The sequence below is a fragment of the Heterodontus francisci genome, chromosome 1, assembly GCF_036365525.1.
Source record: "Heterodontus francisci isolate sHetFra1 chromosome 1, sHetFra1.hap1, whole genome shotgun sequence".
NCBI lineage: Eukaryota > Metazoa > Chordata > Chondrichthyes > Heterodontiformes > Heterodontidae > Heterodontus > Heterodontus francisci.
In genome coordinates, this window is record NC_090371.1 from 151,588,021 (window position 1) to 151,612,428 (window position 24,408).

Genomic DNA, 24,408 nt, shown 5'->3' on the forward strand with positions numbered 1-24,408 from the left:
ATTTTTCACATGCCAATTAATTTTGGCCCAGATTATTGTCACTAAAGGTTTCCCCACCACCTATATTGGGCTGACTGGCCTGTAGTTGCCAGATTTATCCTTTTTCCTCTTTTTGAACAGGGTTTATTTGCAATCCTCCAGTCCTCTGGCACTATTCCGATTGTTACGATCTCATTAGAGACCAGTAATTTTTTTTTACAAAGAAATTCAAACTCCCAGTTATTACTGAAAGAATTACGCCACAGGATTTCATCTTTTAAATAATAGAAACGTCACTGTACAAAAGTTAAACAAAGAAAGCACGACCAATTTAACATATTTTGTAATCACATACATTAAACTTAAAATCTCAAAAGAACACTACCATTTGACTTTTACCTTCACCCATGAGTTCCCATATATGTTACAGGATCTTGAAGGTTCATTCAATTCTCCTGGGACCAATTTGAAGCATACTACAGCTCTCAGGAATTCACTTTAATTTTCCTTAGTTTCCCAGCTATCTACTGTGGTGAGGTTTCTTGGGGATTCCTCCTCTAGCATTCAACTCAGTGAATCCTCCAACTTTCCTTCAACACCTCATAAATTTGGGTTACCTCAGCCTGAGCATGGGCTTCTTTCAAATCACAGCGTTGTTACAGTGCAGAAGGAGACCATTCAGCCCATCGAGACCACACCTGCTCTCCGAAAGAACAATTCACTCAGTCCCATTCCTCCACCTTCTCCCCATAACCCTGCACATTCTTCCTTTTCATACAACAGTCTAATTCCCTTTTGAATGCTTCAATTGAACCTGCCTCCATCGCATTCCCAAGCAGTCCATTCCAGACCTTAACCACTGTCTGTGTGAAAAAGATTTTCCTCATGTCACTTTTGCTTCTCTTACCAAATACTTGAAATCAGAAACACCCCTGGTTCCTGATGGTCTCTCTGCTCCTTCTCAGCTTCTGGCTGATTCTCCGCCTGATTCAAGCTGCTTCCAAACAGAAACTGGTTTTCCGTGAGCAAAACACAATAAAAACACCTGACCAAAAGACAGCTCCCTGCATAATCTATCTTCAATGTGGTACATCTGGGATGTCCTAGATAGAAATTTAAGCTAATTACTTCCAACTCCAAAACATCTCTGATTCTGGATAACCACATAGATAAGTCACATTGCTAACAAAGACGGGGCAATTCTCTTCAAATTTACTGACTCCAGTTCTCCAACTAAATGAGTCCACCTGCTGTTTTATTACTTTCACCCCTCTGACTCTAAGTACACTTGCAAAAACCTTTGCAGTGTAAATATCTTGGGTGGTCCTGCAACCTTTTGAATTCCAATTACCTTGCATTTACCAATTTAATTGCCCCAAAACTAAAGGTAACCATTAAAAAAAAAACATAAATTAGATGATCATAACACTATATCTAAGGAGAATTGGAAGATTGTAGCTACCTTTATTTTAATTAGCAAACTGGGATGCATCCCATCTGGACCAGGTGACTTTTCTGCTTCGAATGTTGTAAATCTTTTAAGTACTACTTTATTTTTGCCCTATCAAATTTCTTTACTACTTACCCCTTTACTGTGAAATTGGCAGCATCCTCCTTAGTGAAAACAGCTGTTAGTCTCTGAATGACGCACTTAGTCTGACTCTATTATTTATCAAACAGCATATATTGATCATTGGCTTGTGGCAGCTATTTCCATTTTCAAGACACCTCTGTAAAGAATTGTTTTCTAAACTTGGGATTAATTTGCTTTGTGATTTTTTTTTTTATTATTCATTCACTGGATGTGGGAATCGCTGGCAAGGTCAGGATTTATTGCCCATCCCTAATTGCCCTTGAGAAAGTGGTGGTGAACCACTTTCAATACAACTGAGTGACTTGCTAGGCCATTGCAGAGGACAGTTAAGAGTCAACCTCATTGCTGTGGGTCTGGAGTCACATATAGGCCAGATTGGGTAAAGAAAGCAGATTTCCTTCTCTTAAAGGACAGTAATAACCGAGATGGGTTTTTACAACAATCTGATAGTTTCATCATCACAATTACTAAAAATTGGCTTTTTATTCCAAATTTTATTCAATTGATTACATTTAAACTCCCCAGCTGCTGTGTCATTAGTCCAGGCCTCATGATTGTAGTCCAGTAACATAACCACGATACTACCCTGTAACAAATGTCCTTTCATTACTGTATTACCTTGTCATTAAATAATCTTTCAGCCTCTGATCATCCCATAATGTCACTTGCAGTGAAAACAGGCCTAACCGCTTAATGCTCTCTTAATTCCTCTTTCCTTTTCGTTAATCTATGTTTTCCCTTTTCCGTTACTTTTATATCTTCATAATGGAGAGCATAAAAGTGTACACAGTATAACTGTGGCCTAACTAACATCAAGTGCTAATGCTTCCTCTAGATATGAAGCCAAGTATTCCATTGGCCTTGTTATGGCTTTACCTGCATGTGTTGTCACATTTAATGATTTGTACCTGTACGCCGAGATTTCTCTCCCCCTGTAGTCCATTTCAAATCTTGTCCTTCAATGTGTATTTCCTTTCCCTTGTCTTATTTCCTAAATGTATTACTTCAGATTTCTACATTGAACTACATGTGACACAAGTCAGCCCATCATATGACGTTGTCTACGTTCTCCTGCAAATTTTCTCACCTATTTTTCACATGCTGACAACACCGTAAAGGCGCATATTTCAATATTGTTCCTGCAATTCCTAAATCCAAATCATAAAGTATTCATTAAATAAGAGCATTATCATAAGTGTTTTGTTTTTTTCTAAAACAAAAACTAGGAGGCTATATGACTTTAAGACCTGTTGCTATTTTCTATGAACAGTGACTGCAGAGACTTGTGGTATTTGAAGTCCAGGCTGCAGGGCAATTTGTATCCAAGCAACCTGAAGGTCTTACGATAGTCGTGTGACTGCTATTGAAAAGGCTTTCAGTTCCATTTTGCCAGTGAAAGAAGAAATTGGGGCTGTGAGCAGCTGAAAGAGTTACCACTGGAAACTGGCCAGGAATACAGCCCAGAAAATACACACTCGAAAAATAATTCCTGTATCAAAGAGGAAGAGACCTAGAGAAAAGAGAAATTGCTACACTCTGACAAGGTCCCTCATGGCAGACTGATACAAAAGGTGAAGTCACATGGGATCAGAGGGGAGCTGGCAAGATGGATACAGAACTGGCTCGGTCATAGAAGACAGAGGGTAGCAGTGGAAGGGTGCTTTTCTGAATGGAAGGATGTGACTAGTGGTGTTCCGCAGGGATCAGTGCTGCGACCTTTGCTGTTTGTAGTATGTATAAATGATTTGGATGAAAATGTAGCTGGTCTGATTAGTAAGTTTGCGGACGACACAAAGGTTGGTGGAGTTGAGGATAATGATGAGGATTGTCAGAGGATGCAGCAGGATATTTATTTAGAGATACAGCACTGAAACAGGCCCTTCGGCCCACCGAGTCTGTGCTGACCAACAACCACCCATTTATTCTAACCCTACAGTAATCCCATATTCCCTATCACCTCCCTACACTAGGGGCAATTTACAACGGCCAATTTACCTATCACCTGCAAGTCTTTGGATGTGGGAGGAAACCGGAGCACCCGGCGAAAACCCACGCAGACACAAGGAGAACTTGCAAACTCCGCACAGGCAGTACCCAGAATCGAACCCGGGTCCCTGGAGCTGTGAGGCTGCGGTGCTAGCCACTGCGCCACGGTTGGAGACTTGGGCGGAGAAATGGCAGATGGAGTTTAATTCGGACAAATGTGAGGTAATGCATTTTGGAAGATCTAATGCAGGTGGGAAGTATACAGTAAATGGCAGAACCCTTGGGAGTATTGACAGGCAGAGAGATCTGGGCGTACAGGTCCACAGGTCACTGAAAGTGGCAACGCAGTTGGATAAGGTAGTCAAGAAGGCATACGGCATGCTTGCCTTCATCGGTCGGGGCATAGAGTATAAAAATTGGCAAGTCATGCTGCAGCTGTACAGAACTTTAGTTAGGCCACACTTAGAATATTGCGTGCAATCCTGGTTGCCACACTACCAGAAGGACGTGGAGGCTTTGGAGAGGGTACAGAAGAGGTTTACCAGGATGTTGCCTGGTCTGGAGGGCATTAGCTATGAGGAGAGGTTGGATAAACTCGGATTGTTTTCACTGGAACGACGTAGGTGGAGGGGCGATATGATAGAGGTTTACAAAGTTATGAGCGGCATGGACAGAGTGGATAGTCAGAAGCTTTTTCCCAGGGTGGAAGAGTCAGTTACTAGGGGACATGGGTTTAAGGTGCGAGGGGCAAAGTTTAGAGGGGATGTGCGATGCAAGTTCTTTACACAGAGGGTGGTGAGTGCCTGGAACTTGTTGCCGGGGGAGGTGGTGGAAGCAGGTACCATAGAGACGTTTAAGAGGCATCTTGACAAATACATGAATAGGATGGGAATAGAGGGATACAGACCCCAGAAGTGCAGAAGGCTTTAGTTTAGGCAGGCATCAAGATCGGCGCAGGCTTGGAGGGCCAAATGGCCTGTTCCTATGCTGTACTGTTCTTTGTTCTGTGGAGAAACACTATTTTGGAGAAAGAAAGCCTGTGTTTCAGATGGGGCAGGTTGCTGTTGCCTCCATTCAAGAATTCCTGTCTGAAGTGTGACTTCTGTAATTGCTGTTCTCTGTGGAGAAGGCTGCTGCTGACTTTTGTATTTTTGGAAGATCCTGAACTCTCAAGAAAGTTTCTACTGTCAGACTGCTACTTGAAAATTTAAATAGACCTGTTGCTGAAAAATCTGTGTGGCGCCTGCTGCATACGAACTACCTTGAACGCCTACCCAACGTAGTCTGTTCATTAATTTCACCTGGAGTGATATCTGACTATTCGACTCTGGGACACCTCAACGATCCAGGAAAATATTACCAAAAGTTACATCCCAGTTATTTATTTATTCCTAAGCAACTATTGTAAAGTCAATATTTCCGTTTTCCTCCGGTTAACCATTGACAATTGAATGTATGTGTATGCATGAGGGTTAGGAAGATTAGAGATATCAATTCTTTTCATACATATAGATTCATCTCATTATCATATAAAACTTGATTTATTAATAAATAGTTAATTTTGTTGCTTAAAGAAATCTGGTTTGGCATGCTTTATTCTGGGGATAAATGAAATGATTAATTTGGCACTTTTCCAGTAGGTGAGAAAACTTACTAATCTTCTATGACCTATGGAGTCGTGGGACTGAATTAACAGTGCATTACTCCCACCTCGGTCGTAACTGCAGTGCTAACCCAGATCCCTATGGAATACACTCATGTTTCCATCTTGAGAAACTTCCCTTTCCACCTGTCCTTTGCTTTCCAACTTTCAGCCGTCTCTTTGTCTCTTTTCTTCTATGTGCTGTTATGTCTCTGGTAGGTCTAGTGGTATCTTTCACAGTTTTTTTTTGAAAATCCATGTAAGCCAGCTGGTCTGGCTAAAAGGAAAGAGAGATATAATTGAGATTGGAGTCCTTGTCCAGTTCCCTTTTTACTGTACTGCCGTACTGGCTGAAGACAAACACAGGGTTTTGTGAAATGTCATGCTGACACAAATGTTTTTCATCAAGGTCACATGCTCCCAAGTTGTTACGGGTACTCAAAGAACTGATGAGGCTTCTTGAAATTACTATTTTGGAACTAAGTTGAAGAAAGAACTTGCATTGATATAGTGTCTTATTAAGTCTCAAAATAAGGGCTATGCATTATAAGTTGTTTTGATAGGCTGTCATTGATATGTCGGTGAAAGTACTGATGAGAAATTAAGTGTTATAAGACTGTCCTCATTCTGCTGATCCATTTTGCTTCCGTGAGTTACAACTATCCCTAAATATTTGGATCCAGACACTGATCATGCCAAGGGCTATTGCTTGCTAATATGTGGGACAAAACTTACGCCCTTATTTTTTGAAATGGTTAATCTACTATCGTGAAAGTTAGATGCTCTTGGATTTTTTTAAAAATTGGATGATGAAGCAGAAGGATTAGTTTAAAATTTAGAGTAGAATGGCATTTAGCAATATTATGTGTTTGGCGCCTTCATAAATGTCAGAGCTCACACTCTTGCTTACAGCTAAAAGTGCTATGATGAGGAATTAGAAGAAGCATGTTTGAGGGCAACTTTGTCCGGGCCCTCACTGGACAGAGAATTGGGGCAAATCTAATCCATTTCCTGAGCATTGACCAAAGGCCTGATTACACAAGAAAAAATTTCCATTCCACCTGGTTGAAAGATGTCTTTGCGTTCAGGGAGGAAACAAAATGAAAGGGAAGTAATTACTTTTGCTGTGATGGTGCACAGCAATGATCAGATATTTGGTTCACCTCTAATGATAGTCCACACTGACCATTCAGGCTTTATTAGGGGACTAAGTTGAAGATGGCTGTGGCCAGGATCACTTTTGAGCATGCATATAGGTTTACAGGTTGAACAGAGAATGGGGTCTGTGGCGTTTTAGGGTAGTGGTGTAATTGTAGTTTTCTCTAGTGTCTTGGAAAATTACAATCTGTTAGACAAGGTTGAAAGGTTTCAGTAGGATACATGCTAGTTTGGGGAACACTAGAGTTGCCTGAGTGGCTATTGTCTCCGGGATGTATCTTGGACTGGAGGTTTTGTATGCCACTTGGACTGTCTTGGCTGAGGTTAGAGAGTCCGTTATCTTTGCCTTCGATTGGAGGAATATGAAGGTTTACAAGACTGTGGATAACTGCCTGGAGTTGATCTGCTACTCAGATGTATAGAAAGGGATAGATGACCACAAACACTATTTTTGTTCTTATTTGGCTAACACTCTGTGTTAATTGGTATACTTATTGCAGGTGGCATGCTAGTATCCCTGTCTTGCCACAATGAGGAATTGTCCATCCTAATGGATGGCACACAGACAGTCCTGGCAGATGTTATGAAAGGCAAACACAGTATCATGTATGCAATCTGTGTCGCACTTGCTGAATATGTTACTCTTCATATTTCTGCTGTTTACGGTTCTGTGCTGTGTTTAATCTCGGGGACTGGCACTAACTCATTTTCTTTTATTGACAGATTTGTTGTCATGCCAGCATTTCGACAGGTTGGAGAGAAGCAACTTCCCAATGAAATACTTTACATGGTGTGGTCCCCTAAGCGGGACCTCATTGCACTTGCTAACAAAGCTGGAGAGGTAACTGATTTCTTGTGCTATTACTGTGCCTGGAAATTGATTCATAATTGTGATATGAATATAATCATACATTTATATGCAGTATTAAGATTGCTTATAATATTGGTACAAGTCTGGATTGTAAACAAAAAGGGAGAGTCACTGTTGCATTTATCATGTAAAAAATGAAGTGCCTGACTATGATAATTCAAGATTGCCATGTCATAATTTCAGATAAGTTAGATGATTTTCTGCTTTAAAAGTACTGGAGTATTATACAGTGTAATGCACAATGTATTACTCTGACACTTAAGTGGAGACACATTCCTTTAAGACTGCAATGTCTCATTTCAGAGAATTTTGCAAATTCACAAGTATTTCAAAGTTTTAATGCCTTTCTGCAATGATTATTTCTCTTCAGAAAATTGTGATGTCTGATATGTGACGGATGTGTTAAAGACGTCAATATTATAGAGATAAAATGCAGAAGAGTAATGCAAAAGTAATAAAATCCACAATGTAAAGCTTTGTATTTCAGCAACTACAGTATATTTTAATGCACATACTATGTGGTGTTTTAAGAGTTTTTTGTAGTTGGCTTTCCCAGACATTAACTTCTGAATATTATGATAACATGCTCTGAAGCATGTGATTACGGTTTGCTTAACTTCTATTACTGAACCTTATAAAGTAGGATAAGAGCGATATTCTATGTCAACAGAGGAAAAGCACTTTAACATTTTCTAAGCTTCCATTAAAAACATTTTCAGAGTAATTCATTTGATTAAGCTGTATGCCTTAACATGGAATTGATGGTGGACAGCTAATAAATTTTTTAAAATTCATTCATGGGATGTGGGCGTCGCTGGCTAGGCCAGCATTTATTGCCCATCCCTAATTGCCCTTGAGAAGGTGGTGGTGAGCTGCCTTCTTGAACCGCTGCAGTCCATGTCAGGTAGGTACACCCACAGTGCTGTTAGGAAGGGAGTTCCAGGATTTTGACCCAGCGACAGTGAAGGAATGGCAATATAGTTCCAAGTCAGGATGGTGTGTGACTTGGAGGGGAACTTGCAGGTGGTGGTGTTCCTATGCATTTGCTGCCCATGTCCTTCTAGTTGGTAGAGGTCATGGGTTTGGAAGGTGCTGTCTAAGGAGCCTTGGTGCATGGCTGCAGTGCATCTTGTAGATGGTACATACTGTTGCCACTGTGCGTCTGTGTTGGAGGGAGTCAATGCTCGTAGATGGGGTGCCAATTAAGCGGACTGTTTTGTCCTGGATGGTGTCGAGCTTCTTGAGTATTGTTGGGGTTGCATGCATCCAGGCAAGTGGAGAGTATTCCATCACACTCCTGATTTGTGCCTTGTCGATGGTGGACAGGCTTTGGGGAGTCAGGAGATTAGTTACTCACTGGAGGATTCCTAGTCTCTGACATGCTGTTGTAGCCACGGTATTTATATGGCTACTCCAGTTCAGTTTCTGGTCAATGGTAGCCCCTAGCATGTTGATAGTGGGGGATTCAGCGATGGTAATGCCATTGAATGTCATGGGGAGATGATTAGATTTTCTCTTGGAGATGGTCAACGTCCGGCACTTGTGTGGTGCGAATGTTACTTGCCACTTATCAGCCCAAGCCTGGATATTGTCCAGGTCTTGCTGCATGTGGCCACGGACTGCTTTAGTATCTGAGGAGTCGTGAATGGTGCTAAACATTGTGCAATCATCAGCGAACATCCCCACTTCTGACCTTACGATTGAAGGAAGGTCATTGATGGTTGGACCTAGGACACTACCCTGAGGAACTCCTGCTTTGATGTCCTGGAGCTGAGATGATTGACCTCCAACAACCACAACCATCTTCCTTTGCGTTAGGTATGACTCCAACCAGCGGAGAGTTTTACCACTGATTCTCATTGACTTCAGTTTTGCTGGGGCTCCTTGATGCCATATTCAGTCAAATGCTGCTCACCTCATGAGTTGAGCTCTTTTGTCCATGTTTGAACCAAGGCTATAATGAGGTCAGGAGCTGAGTGGCCCTGGCGGAACTCCAACTGAGCGTCACTGAGCAGGTTATTGCTAAGCAAGTGCTACTTGATGGCACTGTTGGTGACACCTTCCATCACTTTACTGATGATTGAGAGTAGAAATTCTGCAATATATAATTTTGCCATATTGTATAGTTTATAAACAGTATATCACATTAGTAACTATTAATGCAAATTAGAAGTGCGTGGTAGCTATGTTGGTGGGGTTGACCGAACTGAAGTTGCTTGTTTCTCCCAGTTGCAGTTCACCTCCATTTCCCAGACAGCAGGAGATACAAGGATAAATGCAGTAGAAAGTGTTACAATATATGGCCCAGAGAGAGCACAGAGGTTGCTGAGCAAGTAACCTGAGAATGTATTTGCACAATGTCCAACCCGGTCAATTATTACCCTCTCAGTCTACTCCCGATTGCCAGCAAAGTGATGGATGGAGTCATTGACAGTGCTATCAAGCGGCACTTGCTCAGCAGTAACCTGCTCACTGGCGCTCAGTTTGGATTCCGCCAGAGCCACTCAGCTCCTGACCTCATGACAGCCTTGGTCCAAACATGGACAGAAGAGCTGAACTCAAGAGGTGAGATGAGACTGCCCTTGATATCACTGCAGGAGTTCCTCAGGATAGTGTCTGAGGCCCAACCATCTTCAGCTGCTTCATCAAGCACTTTCCCTCCACTATCAACATCCTGCGGGTTGCCATTGACCAGAAACTGAATTGGACCAGCCATACACATACTGTGGCTATAAGAGTAGGTCAGAGGCTGGGAATTTTGTGGCGACTAACTCACCTCCTGACTCCCCAAAGCCTGTCCAACATCTAAAGGCACAAGTCAGGAGTGTGATGGAATACTCGCCACTTGCCTGGATGGGTGCAGCTCCAATAACACTCAAGAAGCTCGACACCATGCAGGACAAAGCAGCCCGCTTGATTGACACCCCATTCACCACTTCAACATTCACCCCTTCACCACTGATGCGCAGTGGCAGCACTATGTACCATCTACAAGATGGACCGCAGCAACTCACCCAGACTCCTCTGACAGCACCTTCCAAACCTGTGACCTCTGCCACCGAGAAGGACAAGGGCAGTAGATGCATGGGATCACCACCTGCACATTCCCTCCAAGCCGCACACCATCCTGGCTTGGAACTATATCGCCATTCCTTCACTGTTGCTGGGTCAATGTCCTGGAACCCTCTTCCTAACAGCACTGTTGACGTACATACATCCCAAAGACTGCAGCGGTTCAAGAAGGCAGCTCACCACCGCCTTCTCAAGGGCAATTAGAGATGGACAATAAATGCTGGCCTAGCCAGCGACGCCCACACCTCATGAACAACCTTTTTTTTTAATGTTCAATTGTTGCCCTGAACCACAGGGGTGAAGTTCAGTGGTGTAAAAATGTTATCTGAGCTCTGAAGTTATATTTTAACAAGACTGGCTAAGAAAAGAGCACTGAATTTGATAAACTCTGAGGAGAAAAATAAGTCTAATGTGAGTCTTCTGAAACCAACTGCAGCTGTATTCCAATGATCCTAATAGAAACGGGATTTTTTTTAGTGCCAAGTATTTCTAAGAATATAGAGATTCATTAGTGCACTGAGTTAGCACACTACACTTTCATCATTGCTGCGTGATGTGATAATGATATCTGAAAGGTACAGAGGTGCTGTTGTTTTGACACTAGCAATATAGGAACTTATTAAAATAAACTCTTGCAATCTGTGGGAAGCACAATAAAATAATCTTGTCAATGAAACTGATGTATCAATTTCTCTAACATTTTGTAATTTTTTTTGATATGGTATACATGATAGCTACATTATTCATCAGAATATCAGCACTGAATTACATTTTCATTTATTGCTCAAAACTCGTATTGATAAGGTAACCTGAATGTGAAAGTGCCAAATGCAACCATGTTGCACATTTTCCTATTTCTAAGAGTTGACTTTGCTAATTGGTTTAATTTAGAGGGCATAAACCTTGTGCAAGATGAATAATTAATCTGGATTGTAATCTTGTGATCACAATGGAACAGAAGTCAAAGTTGTATAACATATATGATAACATTTCAGGATTGCAGGAACTGATTAAAAGACTTCAATTCGTCCAAAGCTGTGTTGCCTCTTTTTTATCCTACGTTCAGCTCTGCTTGATTCCTAGAACTTGTTACTTTTTTTATTCTTTCATGGTTTGAGTGTGTGACTGGCTAGGCCAGCATTTGTTGCCCATTCCTAATTGCCCTTGAGAACGTGGTGGTGGTGAGTTGCATTATTGAACTGCTGCACTCCATCTGGTGTAAGTATATCCACAGCGCTGTTAGGAAGGGAGTTCCAGGTTTTTGACCCAGCGACAGTAAAGAAAAGAAAGAAATTTGGCTTGATTTGGGCCTGAGCAATGAAGTGGGGTAGAACGCTGATGTGAGAGTAGGAGGATTTTGGAGAAAGATGTTACGATCAGGTGAGGAGGGGTCGAAGGGTTCCTCTCTTTTCCCTCTCTTTGTTTGACCACAACAGATTTATTTCTTTAAGTGGATATACTTGCCAATTCAGTGAGTGGTTACGTATTTAAGTGCTGTGATCATAAAAAGACAATCAGACAGGTTTTCTTGAGTTTAACAAAGAAAGAAGCTAGCTTTATTGAACTTAAACCGATCTAAGTAAAGTATTAAAATACATTCCAACTTTCTCGCACAGGCACACACAAGCAAATAGGTTACAGAATGGGGAAGGATAGATTGGTGGAATTAGAATCCAGAGAAATAAAAGGGTATACAGTTTGTGGAGGATACTGACTCAACTGGCTTGAGGCTGAATTCGGTGGTTGCACGACTTTCCTTTGGTGGTCCTGAGGCTTCCGATTTGAAGATGTGGACGCTGATTCCGTAGTTCTCTAGGCGACAGCAATGCGGCTGAATTCCTTCAAGGGAGACTCTGTTCCTTCCGGAAAGTACTCTACCTACGAGCTCCACCCTCAGGCTTAAGTAATTAAGCACAGTGAGAATTGATCGCTGAACAGACTAACACAACCAAACACAGATCAATTACACAGTCTGCAACAGGGAATATGCCTCGGTGTTCACGGTCAGAAGGCAAGCTTGCAAGGTTTGAGTGGTTCGTCTCCACTAGTTTAATACTCAGGTTTCCAGCCAGTGGATTAAAAAATCATCATTCGACCTAGCACATTTTTGTGACAAAGAGCATCCACAGTATAGTTCAATGTAAAAATGGAAAATTGTAATGAAAAGTTACATGGTGCTAAATTGGAAACAGCAATGTTCAGTGAGGTAAGAAGGGATACTGTTCAAATTCGCCGAGCAAAAAAGTTAGCAAATAGGTTGTTGGGTCAGCAGTGGGGAATTATCAATTATGAGATGGATAAAGTACAAAGTAAATATATTCATACAAAGCAAAAAGCGGGTCCACCAAATAATGGAATTTGTTGAGAAAGATGAAGGCAAAGGAACGCAGTTGTTATTCAGTCAATTCCTTTGGGGATATAGGGACAGAAAACAGCGACATCTGCTTCAGAGAATTGAATTTGATCATTGTGTCTCCTTAGCCCACCCAGGAGTAATTTTTTCGATCAGTGATGGATATAATTTGACTGTTTTAATAAGGAAACTCCTATTTTTGTCCAAACAAAATGAAGGTTTGGATAGATTGTCTAAACAGAAACTTCAGAAGGCATCTGATAAAAGTAACACTGACTAACATTGATTGCTAAAGAAAATCTTGAGGAATATTGGAAATGCAATGGGAAGGCTAATTAAGGACATGAGAAAGGCGTAAAGGAAATATGAGAAAAGATTGGCATTTTAAAAACAAGTCTTTTTTTATTCATTCATGTCATGAGCATCGTTGGTGAGCCCAGCATTTATTGCCTATCCCTAATTGCCTTTGAGAAGATGGTAGTGAGCCACTTTCTTGAACCACTGCAGTCCATGTGATGAAGGAACACTCAGTGCTGTTCAGTAAGGAGTTCCAGGATTTTTGACCCAGTGCTGAAGGAACAGCGATATGTTTCCAAGTCAGAATGGTGTATGCCTTGGAGGGTAATTTGTAGGCAGTGGTGTTTCCATGAGTCTGCTGCCCTTGTCCTTCTAGGTGGTTAGGGTTATGGGTTTGGGAGATACTGTCAAAGGTGTCTTGGTGAGTTGCTGTAGTGCAAGATAGTGCACGCTGCAACCACAGTGTGTCAGTGGATGGGGTGCCAATCTCGTGGGCTGTTTTGTCCCGAATGGTGGTAACATTTTTTGTGGTGTTGAGCTGCATCCAGGAGAGTATTCCATCACACTTGGGAACATAGGAGCAGGAGCTAGCCATTCAGCCCATTGAGCCTGCTCTGCCCTTCAATATGATTGTCATGTAGGCCCCCAACTGCCAAGAATGAGGCATGTTAATTTTGCCACATGGCCATTAAATTTCAAATTGTTGCTGGGAAGAAGACTTGACACAAGGGGTTGCCAAGCCCCTGGCTGGAAAGATATTTTTGCATATTAACAGACACTGCTGGGTTCCAAGGACCATTCCCTGACCCATCCAATGCACAAAGCCAGAAGTGGTTATACCAGTCACATGACTACCCTGCTGGCTAACTTGGGGAGTTTTAACTTGTGGGGACAGTGTTTGAACTGGCAGAAAGCTCTTTGCTCCTGGACTGAAAAAGACCTCCTCTTCTTCTGTCTGCTCCCATCACTTTCTCATGGAACTAAAACCCACTGAAGACACATGAACCCCAATTGAGAAAAGTCTCCTTTAGTGAACAAGGTTTAAAAATAATACTGGGCCCCAACGAAAAGCCAGATCAACCTACAATCAAGGACTCTACAACGAGCTCGAAGCACAGTTTAAAAAAAAAAACCCTCCTCAGAGATTGCCTCAAACCTTTCCACTTTATTTTTCTTTTGCTCTTTTCTGTCTCTATTTGCATATCTGTGTCGCGTGTGCCTGCTAGCGTAGGCACATCGTGTATCCGTAGGCATCAACTGAATTACAGTTTAATAAAATTTCACCTTCTTTAAACCTAAGAAAGCCTGTTTGTGCTCGTTTCTTTGCCTTATAATTGGAAAGCGGTGAACAAGGATTCACCAAGTTGGCACTAAAAACAGTTTGTTTAAAAATTAATACCCTGTTACAGTAAGACCAGGTGAAGGCTGATAGGGAACCCGAGACCTCTTTCTCACCTGGTCGTAACAATGATCATGGCTGATCAAATAGGATCATACTTCTGACTTGTGCCTTGCAGATGGTGGATAGGCTTTGGGATGTCAGGAGATGAGTTATTGCTGAATATATCTCTTGTAGCCACTGTATCTGTGTGGTTGGTCCAGTTAAGTTTCTGGTCAGTGGTGACCCCCAGGATGTTGTTGATTGGAAATTCAACTATGGCAATGCTGTTGAATGTCAAGGGGAGGTGGTGAAACTCTTTCTTGTTGGAGATTGTCATTGCCTGCCACTTGTGTGGTGTATGTTACTTGTTATAACCATAGACAAAGTAAAAGAATGGTTAGACAGTATGACCACTCAAAGATGGAGGATATGAAACAATTGTGAGAGGTACCTGTAGAAAAGCAATGAATGCTCAAAGAAATAACAAACTCAGTGTGGATAATCACTAGGTCCTGAAAGCATGCACCCTAGAGTGTTGAAAGAAATCAGAGAGGAGGTAGCAGTGGCTCTGACCTCAATTTTTAAATCCTTAAATATGCAAGTTGAGTCGTGGGACTAGAGAATAGGAAGTATAACACCTTTGTTCAAGAAGTAAAAGGATTAACTAGGTAACTATAGGCCATTTAGGCTAATGCAGTTGTCAAGGAACTTTTAGAATCCATAATTGGCATAAAATTAGTGAACATTCAGATAATCATGCGTTAATCATAGACAGCCAGATTTGTTGAAGGCAAGTTGTGTTTTAAATTTTTTAAGGAGTAACCAATTGGAGAGATGATGGGAATTCAATAGGTGCTGTATGTATAGATTTTCATAAGTTTTTTTTTTTAGAAGGATTGTTGGGAAAATCGAGTGTATGGTATAAAAGGAAATGTGGAAGCAAGGCTGTTCTTCAAATTGGAGAAGGGTTGGAAGTAGTAAACCCCAGAAGTCCGTGCTAGCCCACTTTTACGCTTGGTATATGAAGATGATTGGCACTTTGGCATATGGAGCAAAATTTCAATATGCTGATGAAACAGCAAGGAAGATATAGACAGTTTTGCGAATAGGCAGACAAATGGCAGATGCAGTTTATTGTGGATGGATGTGAGGTAATACTTTTTGGGAGGAAAGTGAGGAATGGGAGTATACACTTAATGAAAAAATTCTGAAGGATGTGGCTAAATAGAGACCATGGGGTTCAAATGCATCATTCATTGAATGCGAGAGTACAAGTTAATAAAGCTATTTTTATAAAAGGCTAACTGCATTTTGGGTTTTATAAATAGGGCATAGAATGTAAGAGTAAAGAAGTAATTTTGTACAAAATATTGATTAGGCCACAGTAACAGAACTGTGTGCAGTTTTGGGTGCCTAATTATAGGAAGGAAATTAAAGCTACTGAGAGGGATTAGTGCTGATTCCACAAGGTGATGCCAAGGATTGGAAGCTATAGTTTGGGGGAAAGAAACTTGATATACTGGCTATATTTCCATTGGAACAAATAAGGTTAAGAGGACATTTAATGAAGGTTTTTAAAATTAGCAAGGGTTTTGATGGAATGGACAGGCAAAGGCTGTTTACTTCTGGTTGGGAGGTTGGTGACAAGAGGTCATCAGTTTAAAAAAGCCACCAAGATAGTGTGAGGACAAGTAAGGAGAAATTTCTTTACAAGTAGAATTGTGAGAGCATGGAAGAGTTTGCCATCGGAAATGGCTGAGGCCGACACCATTGCATCTTAAAAGGGAAAATCAGATAAATGTTTGAAGCAGAGGACAGTGCAGGGCTATGGGCAGAGAACAGGGCAGTAGAATTAATTTTGGAGTGCTTAGTATAGATGTGTTGGGTTGAATAGCTTCCTCCTGTATTGTGAACTCTATAGTTCAACTGTCTTCCTGCTTCTCTGTTCCATTTTACCTTTTAGTTTAGATTTCCTCTCCTTATTTCTCTATGAAATTTCATTCTTTTTCTTAACCTACTAACCTATATCCTGAAGTTGCATATCTAGCTACACACTTGATTCATTGCAAATTTTGATATTGTGCTTGTGTAACCAAGCCAGAACATAATACATATATTAAGCAAGAGAAGAATACATGCCTCAATGCTAATTGCTGGTGGATACCACTGTTTGTATCCTACCACTTCACAAAGAATCCATTAACCACGAGTCTGTTCTGTCCATTAACTGGCTTCTTATTAATCATCCTGCTACATTCCCTTTAATGCTGTGTGCCTTTATTTTATTCGCAAGACTTCTGCAACATCTCATCAAAAGGCTTGAAAATCAATATGCATGACATCTATTGTACTTCCTATCATTACAATCCATCATTCCTTCAAAGGACTCTTATTGTATTTGTCAGGCACAACTTGCCTATTGGAAATCCATACAGCTTGTCATAGAGTCATAGAGTTATACAGCACAGAAATAGGCCCTTCGGCCCATCATGTCTGTGCCGGCTATCAAGCACCTATCTATTCTAATCCTGTTTTCCAGCACTTGGCCTGTAGCCTTGTATGCTATGGCGTTTCAAGTGCTCATATAAATACTTCTTAAATGTTGTGAGGGTACATGCCTCTAACACCCCTTCAGGCAGTATGTTGCAGATTCCAACCACCCTCTGGGTGAAGAAAATTTTCCTCAAATCCTCTCTTAAACCTCCTGCCCCTTGCCTTAAATCTATGCCCCCTGGTTATTGACACCTCCGCTAGGGAAAAAGTTTCTTCCTATCTACCCTATCTATGCTCATCATAATTTTGTATACCTCAATCAGGTCCCCCCTCAGCCTTCTCTGCTGTAAGGAAAACAACCCTAGCCTTTTCAGTCTCTCTTCATAGCTGAAATGCTCCAGTCCAGGCAACATCCTGGTGAATTTCCTCTGCACCCTCTCCAGTACAATCGCATTCTTCTTACAGTGTGGCGACCAGAACTGTACACAGTACCCCAGCTGTGGCCTAACTAGTTTTTTATACAGCTCCATCATAACCTCCCTCCTCTTATATTCTATGCCTCGGCTAATAAAGGCATGTATCCCATATGTCTTCCTAACCACCTTATCTACCTGTGCTGCTGCCTTCAGTGATCAGTGGACAAGTACACCAATGTTTTTCTGACCCTCTGTACTTCCCAGGGTCCTACCATCCATTGTATATTCCCTTGCCTTGTTAGTCCTCTGAAAATGCATCACCTCACACTTCTCAGAATTAAATTCCATTTGCCACTCCTCTGCCCATCTTACCGCCCATCTATATCGTCCTGTCATCTAGGCTTTCCTCCTCACTATTTACGACACCACCAATTTTCGTGTCATCTGCGAACGTACAGATCATACCTCCTATATTCACGTCTAAATCATTAATGTACACTACAAACAGCAAGGATTCCGGCATCAATCCCTGCGGTGCACCACTGGTCACAGGCTTCCAATCGCAAAAACAACACTCGACCATCACCCTCTGCCTCCTGCCACTGAGCCAATTTTGGATCCAATTTGCCAAATTGCCCTGGATCCCATGGGCTCTTGCCTTCTTGACCAATCTCCCATGCGGGACCTTATCAAAAGCCTTACTGAAGTCCGTGTAGACTACATCAACTGCTTTACCCTCATCTACACATCTAGTCACCTCATCGAAAAATTCAATTAAATTTGTTAGGCACGATCTCCCCCGACAAGGCCATGCTGACTATCTCTGATTAATCCCTGCCTGTCCAAGTGGAGATTAATCCTGTCCCTCTGAATTTTTTCCAATAGTTTCCCGACCATTGATGTTAGACTCACTGGCTGTAATTACCTGGTTTATCCCTGCTACCCTTCTTGAATAATGGTACCACATTCGCTGTCCTCCAATCCTCTGGCACCTCTCCTGTGGCCAGAGAAGATTTTAAAATTTGTGTCAGCGCCCCTGCGATCTCCTCTCTTGCCTCACACAACAGCCTGGGATACATCTTATCTGGGCCTGGGGATTTATCCACTTGTCTTTAAATTAGCACGTCTTAATATTAATTTCATCCTGTATTTTTGCCCTAGAAGCTTGACAATTACCAAGTGTCAGCCTTGGTCTAGTAGTAGCACTCTCATCTCTGAGTCGCATGTCTATGGGTTCATGTCACACTTCAGTGACTGGAACACGTATCTAGGTTGACATTTCTGTACTGAGGGAATGCTGCACTGTTGGAGGTGTTTCCTTTTCGGTGAGATGTTGGATCCGAGGCCTGCCCAGCCTCTTGGGTGGATGTAAAATGTCCCATGGCATTATTTGAAAATGACCAGGGAGTTATCTGATGTCCAGTCCTCTCTGCAACTATTATAATCAAGAGCTGGAAAATGGGGTTAGGCTGGATAGCTCCTTTACAGCCAGCGCAGTCACAATGGGCTGCCTCCTGCTCTGTAAATCTTTTATGTTTCCATTCAGGCTTCTGTACAAAAGTCAATTGTGCAGATAATATGTGTTGTGTTTTTAATTTAGACTGCAACAGAGTTATTGTTAGCTGTAATGTAAAACAGGGCGAGACACTCCTAGTATATCAAAAGAATACCATAGAAAATTTTTGTTTAATTTTTAGGTTTTGCTTCATCGTCTAGCCCACTTTCAGCGTGTGTGGAGCTTGGCACCTAATGAAAATACAGGGAAAGAAGTAACTTCATTAGCATGGAGGCCAGATGGAAAAGGTGAAGCACCAAATGCGCCAGAATTCATAACCTCATGTAGTTGTTAACTTGTATTATGTTTATAATAAATCCTTTTTTTTTCCTACTAGTTTTAGCCTTTAGTCTTGCAGACACTCGGCGAATTGTTTTATGTGACGTGGAAAAAGCAGAGATCCTACATTTTTTCTCCTTGGAAAACTTAGTCACCTGTATGCACTGGACTGAGGTGATGGATCCAAAAAGGTAACCAAGAATACAAGGTTTGACAGCATCTGTGGAGAGAGAAGCTAAGTTAACATTTCAGGTCTGTGACCTTTGATCAGAACCAAGGTCACAGATCTGAAATGTTAACTCTGTTTCTATCTCCACAGATGCTGCCAGACCTGTTGTGTTTTCCAGCATTTTCTGTTTTATTTCAGATTTCCAGCATCTGCAGTATTCTGCTTTTGTATCAAGAACATAAGCTCAGTCTTCATTGCAATTACGTTGATGCATTTTTTTTTAATAAACTTGTTTTTGATGAAAGCAAAATCTAATTTCAAATGTTTTGAGGCATTCAGGACTAAAATGCTACTTTATTTGGGCCAAATCTTGGTGGAGTGGGATATCTTGCAGTGCCTGTCATTCAGCATTTTTCAGCTGCTTAAGCTTGAAAATTCTTTGTGCTGCACTTGCTGGAAATAGGAGCTGATAATGAAGTGGGGAAGGCAACAGGCCATCTAAGACTTCAGTGAATGGCGGAGCCAATAGTGTATCACTTTATCTAATGAGATTTAATGATTGAGAAAGAAACAAAGGAACGACAGAGAAGCTGTGAGAATTACAGTGGATGAGTTAGAGTAAAATTAGGTACAGAAAGAGAAATAAAGAGGGGGAAAAAGATTATTTAGAGATAGCCAGGAAGGAAACATTTGGGATTTTTAAAATCTCTTAACTGAATAGCTTAATGGTTCTCTTTCTGGGAAGAGGGGTTGATTTGGGATTGTATGAATAGTTATCACAGTGCACTCTTATACGCTGTTAGTACCAGCCCTAACTTTCTGCAGCAAGATTAATGGACAATGAATGTGCAAATTCCTCAGAATAACAGGAAGGCTAAGGGTGAGGTGCTGTTTGTGCAAAGCAAACCATGGAATAAAGCAACCAATTCTGGAAAGTCCCAACTCATGGCATATTTCTTAATTTCCTGAAATTGCATCATTAACATGCCATTATTTTTCCAATAACATCTGGCCTGTCATAAGTCCTCAATACTGACAGAAGTATTTTAAGACCTGTTTTGCCAGTTGATTTGAAGGGGGCACTATTTTATCTTGAAAGCACTCTCCCAATCTTTTTGTTCAACCTATATTTTAATTTTTGATAAAAACTTGGTCAGGAGAAGTCCATTTGGTTCTTTGATAACTAACCCTTTATTGTTCTGACTTTTCCATCTTGGCATTGGACTTTATTTTAAACATTCGGTGTGCTTTTAAACTCAGTCGTTACAGGAAGAAGGTGAGTGAAGTGTGATGTTAGGGAAGATTTCCAACGCAGCTATGCGTAACAAAGTCATAGAACAAAGAACAGTACAGCACAGGAACAGGCCATTCGGCCCACCAAGCCTGCGCCGATCTTGATGCCTTCCTAAACTAAAACCTTCTGCACTTCTGGGGACCTCTATTCCCATCCTATTCATGTATTTGTCAAGATGCCTCTTAAATATCGCTATCGTACCTGCTTCCACCACCTCCCCCGGCAGCAAGTTCCAGGCACTCACCACCCTCTGTGTAAAGAACTTGCCTCGTACATCCCCTCTAAACTTTGCCCCTCGCACCTTAAACCTATGTCCCCTAGTAACTGACTCTTCCACCCTGGGAAAAAGCTTCTGACTATCCACTCTATCCATGCCGCTCATAACTTTGTAAACCTCTATCATGTCGCCCCTCCACCTCCATAGTTCTAGTGAAAACAATCCAAGTTTAACCAACCTCTCCTCATAGCTAATGCCCTCCAGACCAGGCAACATCCTGGTAAACCTCTTCTGTACCCTCTCCAAAGCCGCCACGTCCTTCTGGTAGTATGGCGACCAGAATTACACGCAATATTCTAAGTGTGGCCTAACTAAAGTTCTGTACAGCTGCAGCATGACTTGCCAATTTTTATACTCTATGCCCCGACCGATGAAGGCAAGCATGCCGTATGCCTTCTTGACTGCCTTATCCACCTGCGTTGCCACTTTCAGTGACCTGTGGACCTGTACGCCCAGATCTCTCTGCCTGTCAATACTCCTAAGGGTTCTGACATTTACTGTATACTTCCCACCTGCATTAGATCTTCCAAAATGCATTACCTCACATTTGTCCGAATTAAACTCCATCTGCCATTTCTCCGCCCAAGTCTCCAACCGATCTATATCCTGCTGTATCCTCTGACGATCCTCATCATTATCCGCAACTCCACCAACCTTTGTGTCATCTGCAAACTTACTAATCAGACCAGCTACATTTTCCTCTAAATCATTTATATATACTACAAACAGCAAAGGTCCCAGCACTGATCCCTGCGGAACACCACTAGTCACAGCCCTCCATTCAGAAAAGTGCCCTTCCACTGCTACCCTCTGTCTTCTATGACTGAGCCAGTTCTGTATCCATCTTGCCAGCTCACCTCTGATCCTATGTGACTTCACCTTTTGTACCAGTGTGCCATGAGGGACCTTGTCAAAGACTTTACTGAAGTCCATATAGACGACATCCACTGTCCTTCCTTCATCAATCATCTTCGTCACTTCCTCAAAAAACTGAATTAAGTTAGTGAGACACGACCTCCCCTTCACAAAACCATGCTGCCTCTCGCTAATAAGTTCGTTTGTTTCCAAATGGGAGTAAATCCTGTCCTGAAGAATCCTCTCTAATAATTTCCCTACCACTGACGTAAGGCTCACCGGCCTATAATTTCCTGGATTATCCTTGCTACCCTTCTTAAACAAAGGAACAACATTGGCTATTCTCCAGTCCTCTGGGACCTCACCTGTAGCCAATGAGGAGACAAGGATTTCTGTCAAGGCCCCAGCAATTTCTTCCCTTGCCTCCCTCAGTATTCTGGGTTAGATCCCATCAGGCCCTGGGGACTTATCTACCTTAATGCTTTGCAAGACGCCCAACACCACCTCCTTTTTGATAACGACATGACCGAGACTATCTACACTCCCTTCCCTAGACTCATTATCCACCAAGTCCTTTTCTTGGGTGAATACTGATACAAAGTACTCACTTAGTACCTTGCCCATTTCCTCTGGCTGCACACATAGATTCCCTCCTCTGTCCTTGAGTGGGCCAACCCTTTCCCTGGTTACCCTCTTGCTCTTTATATACGTATAAAAAGCTTTGGGATTTTCCTTAATCCTGTTTGCCAATGACTTTTCATGACCCCTTTTAGCCCTCCTGACTCCTTGCTTAAGTTCCTTCCTACTTTCTTTATATTCCTCAAGGGCTTCGTCTGTTCCCAGCCTTCCAACCCTTACGAATGCTTCCTTTTTCTTTTTCATAAACACATTCTTTATAAATGGCTTTATATATAATGCACTGAGTAAACAATCCTTCATGGTGGAAAAATCCCAGACCACTGCTGTATGTCATAATGAGTGATCAGAGAGTAACTTTTTTTTATTCTGTTACTGCAGTACAATCCCAAGTGACATTAATGAAGGTGAGACAGCAAATGACATGTTTTGGGCAGACATGATGTGGAGAGACCAATAATAATATGTCGGGAATAAAATATAAGCTCCCAAAGACTCTAAAGAAGAGAAAAATTGGATATAGCTGAAGATGTAGCTATTTCAGCTTATCATTTAACATTTGCTGTTCTTAACACTTCTTTCCAGTGCTACTACCTCAACCAGTTTAATAGATGAAGAAGGAAGCCTTTTCTTGCCCAAGTTGCCTGCACTACCAAAAAGGTAAATTTAATGAGATGTGACCAGAATGAAATGCCATTGGCCTGGATTTTGCAGTTGTAATGATGGAGAAATTGTCAGCGTTCGCTGTCATTACAAATGTGAAGCTAACAGCAACTTCTGGCATCTGCACATGGGTAGATAAACATGGAGATTCAGAAGTTGCCACCACTAATTCCCTGCTGCTCCATAGGGTGTGCTGTTGTTGTCCCTGCAGACGGAAGTCTTTATAGATCACTTGAACTAACATAAACTTCCCCTTTTCTGCTGTAATATTGCTGTAAAAAAAAAACTAAAAATGTTATGCCTTCTTGAATGAAGCGTAACTGTGATTTTAATTGTGCACTAAGTGATAACTACTGCGAAGCAATCTCTCTGGCCTAAACTAATTTTATATTTGTGGAATGTCAGATTTCTACATTGCTAAAAATTCCATAGGTTTCTAATACATTTTTTTAAAAATGAAAGTTTGTTGATGTTGTTTCAGATTCTACCTTATTCCTATGTTTATGACCCAATCTTTATTTCAGTCTCTAAGAGAATGATAATCAGTGCATTTTTGCTTCCTGGTGAATTTACTTCTGAGAATTTTTCAATGTGATTGACTGCTCAGCCTGTTTGATGACATCATCATTGCAGGTTGACTTGAGATTCCCTTGACTTGGCGCCAGAATCAAACTAGTGCTGGAAAAGGTGAAATCAACGCAACAGAGATCGCTGGATCTTTGTGGGCAGCTTTTGTCGAGGTCAGTGGCGACTGCTGTCAGTACGCCACTAACCGCAAAATGCGGGCCATTATCATGCCAGAGAATGGTAAGGTGACTTTAATTATTTGTTGGTACTATTCGACAATTTTACTTTATTGTGTCAGTCAGCTGAATAAAAATTGATGCACTTGAAATGCTTTCAGTAATTTATTGTGGAAGTAATACAACTAATCCACAGTGATATCTTGGGTTTCTGCTTGTGGAGTGCCAAAGGTGTATCATTCAGTGGTTGAAGCACTGTAAAAAGAAAATCAAAAGTTTGGCCTCATTGTTTTAATTGTAGCCACGGAAACTTCAATATTGTGGTTCACTACCAGCTAATAAACTGGTCTTTGTTTTGATTTTCAATTAAGTAAAGAATATTTATGTTGATTTGGATCTCAGCACCAAAACAGATGATGAAGCCTGTATAAATAGGATAAAAGATAAGCTTAGCATTTAAACATAACGAAGAATATAAATAAAATGAGAGAAATTTTGATAAATAATATGAAATCCAATTTGAAACCAAGAATATAGAAAAAGAGGGGGAAAATTAACATGGGTATGGCAGAGTAAGTTTTTGATATTTTGGGAACATTGAACATAGGAACATAGGAGCAGGAGTAGGCCATTCAGCCCATCTGGCCTGCCCCGCCATTCAGTACGATAATGGCGGATCATCTACTTCAATGCCT

The 24,408-nt window shown here is 41.4% G+C and overlaps 1 protein-coding gene across 1 annotated transcript in view; it reads left to right on the forward strand.

Annotated features, from left to right (window-relative positions):
* anapc4 (anaphase promoting complex subunit 4) overlaps positions 1 to 24,408 on the forward strand; it is a 148,659-nt gene that overhangs the window by 5,302 nt on the left and 118,949 nt on the right. Inside the window, exons 2-5 of the mRNA XM_068037245.1 lie at positions 7,083 to 7,200; positions 18,940 to 19,045; positions 19,135 to 19,267; positions 22,893 to 22,967. Of these exons, the coding sequence (XP_067893346.1) occupies positions 7,093 to 7,200; positions 18,940 to 19,045; positions 19,135 to 19,267; positions 22,893 to 22,967 (422 nt within the window). The 5' untranslated portion in view covers positions 7,083 to 7,092. The remainder of the gene's footprint in view (positions 1 to 7,082; positions 7,201 to 18,939; positions 19,046 to 19,134; positions 19,268 to 22,892; positions 22,968 to 24,408) is intronic.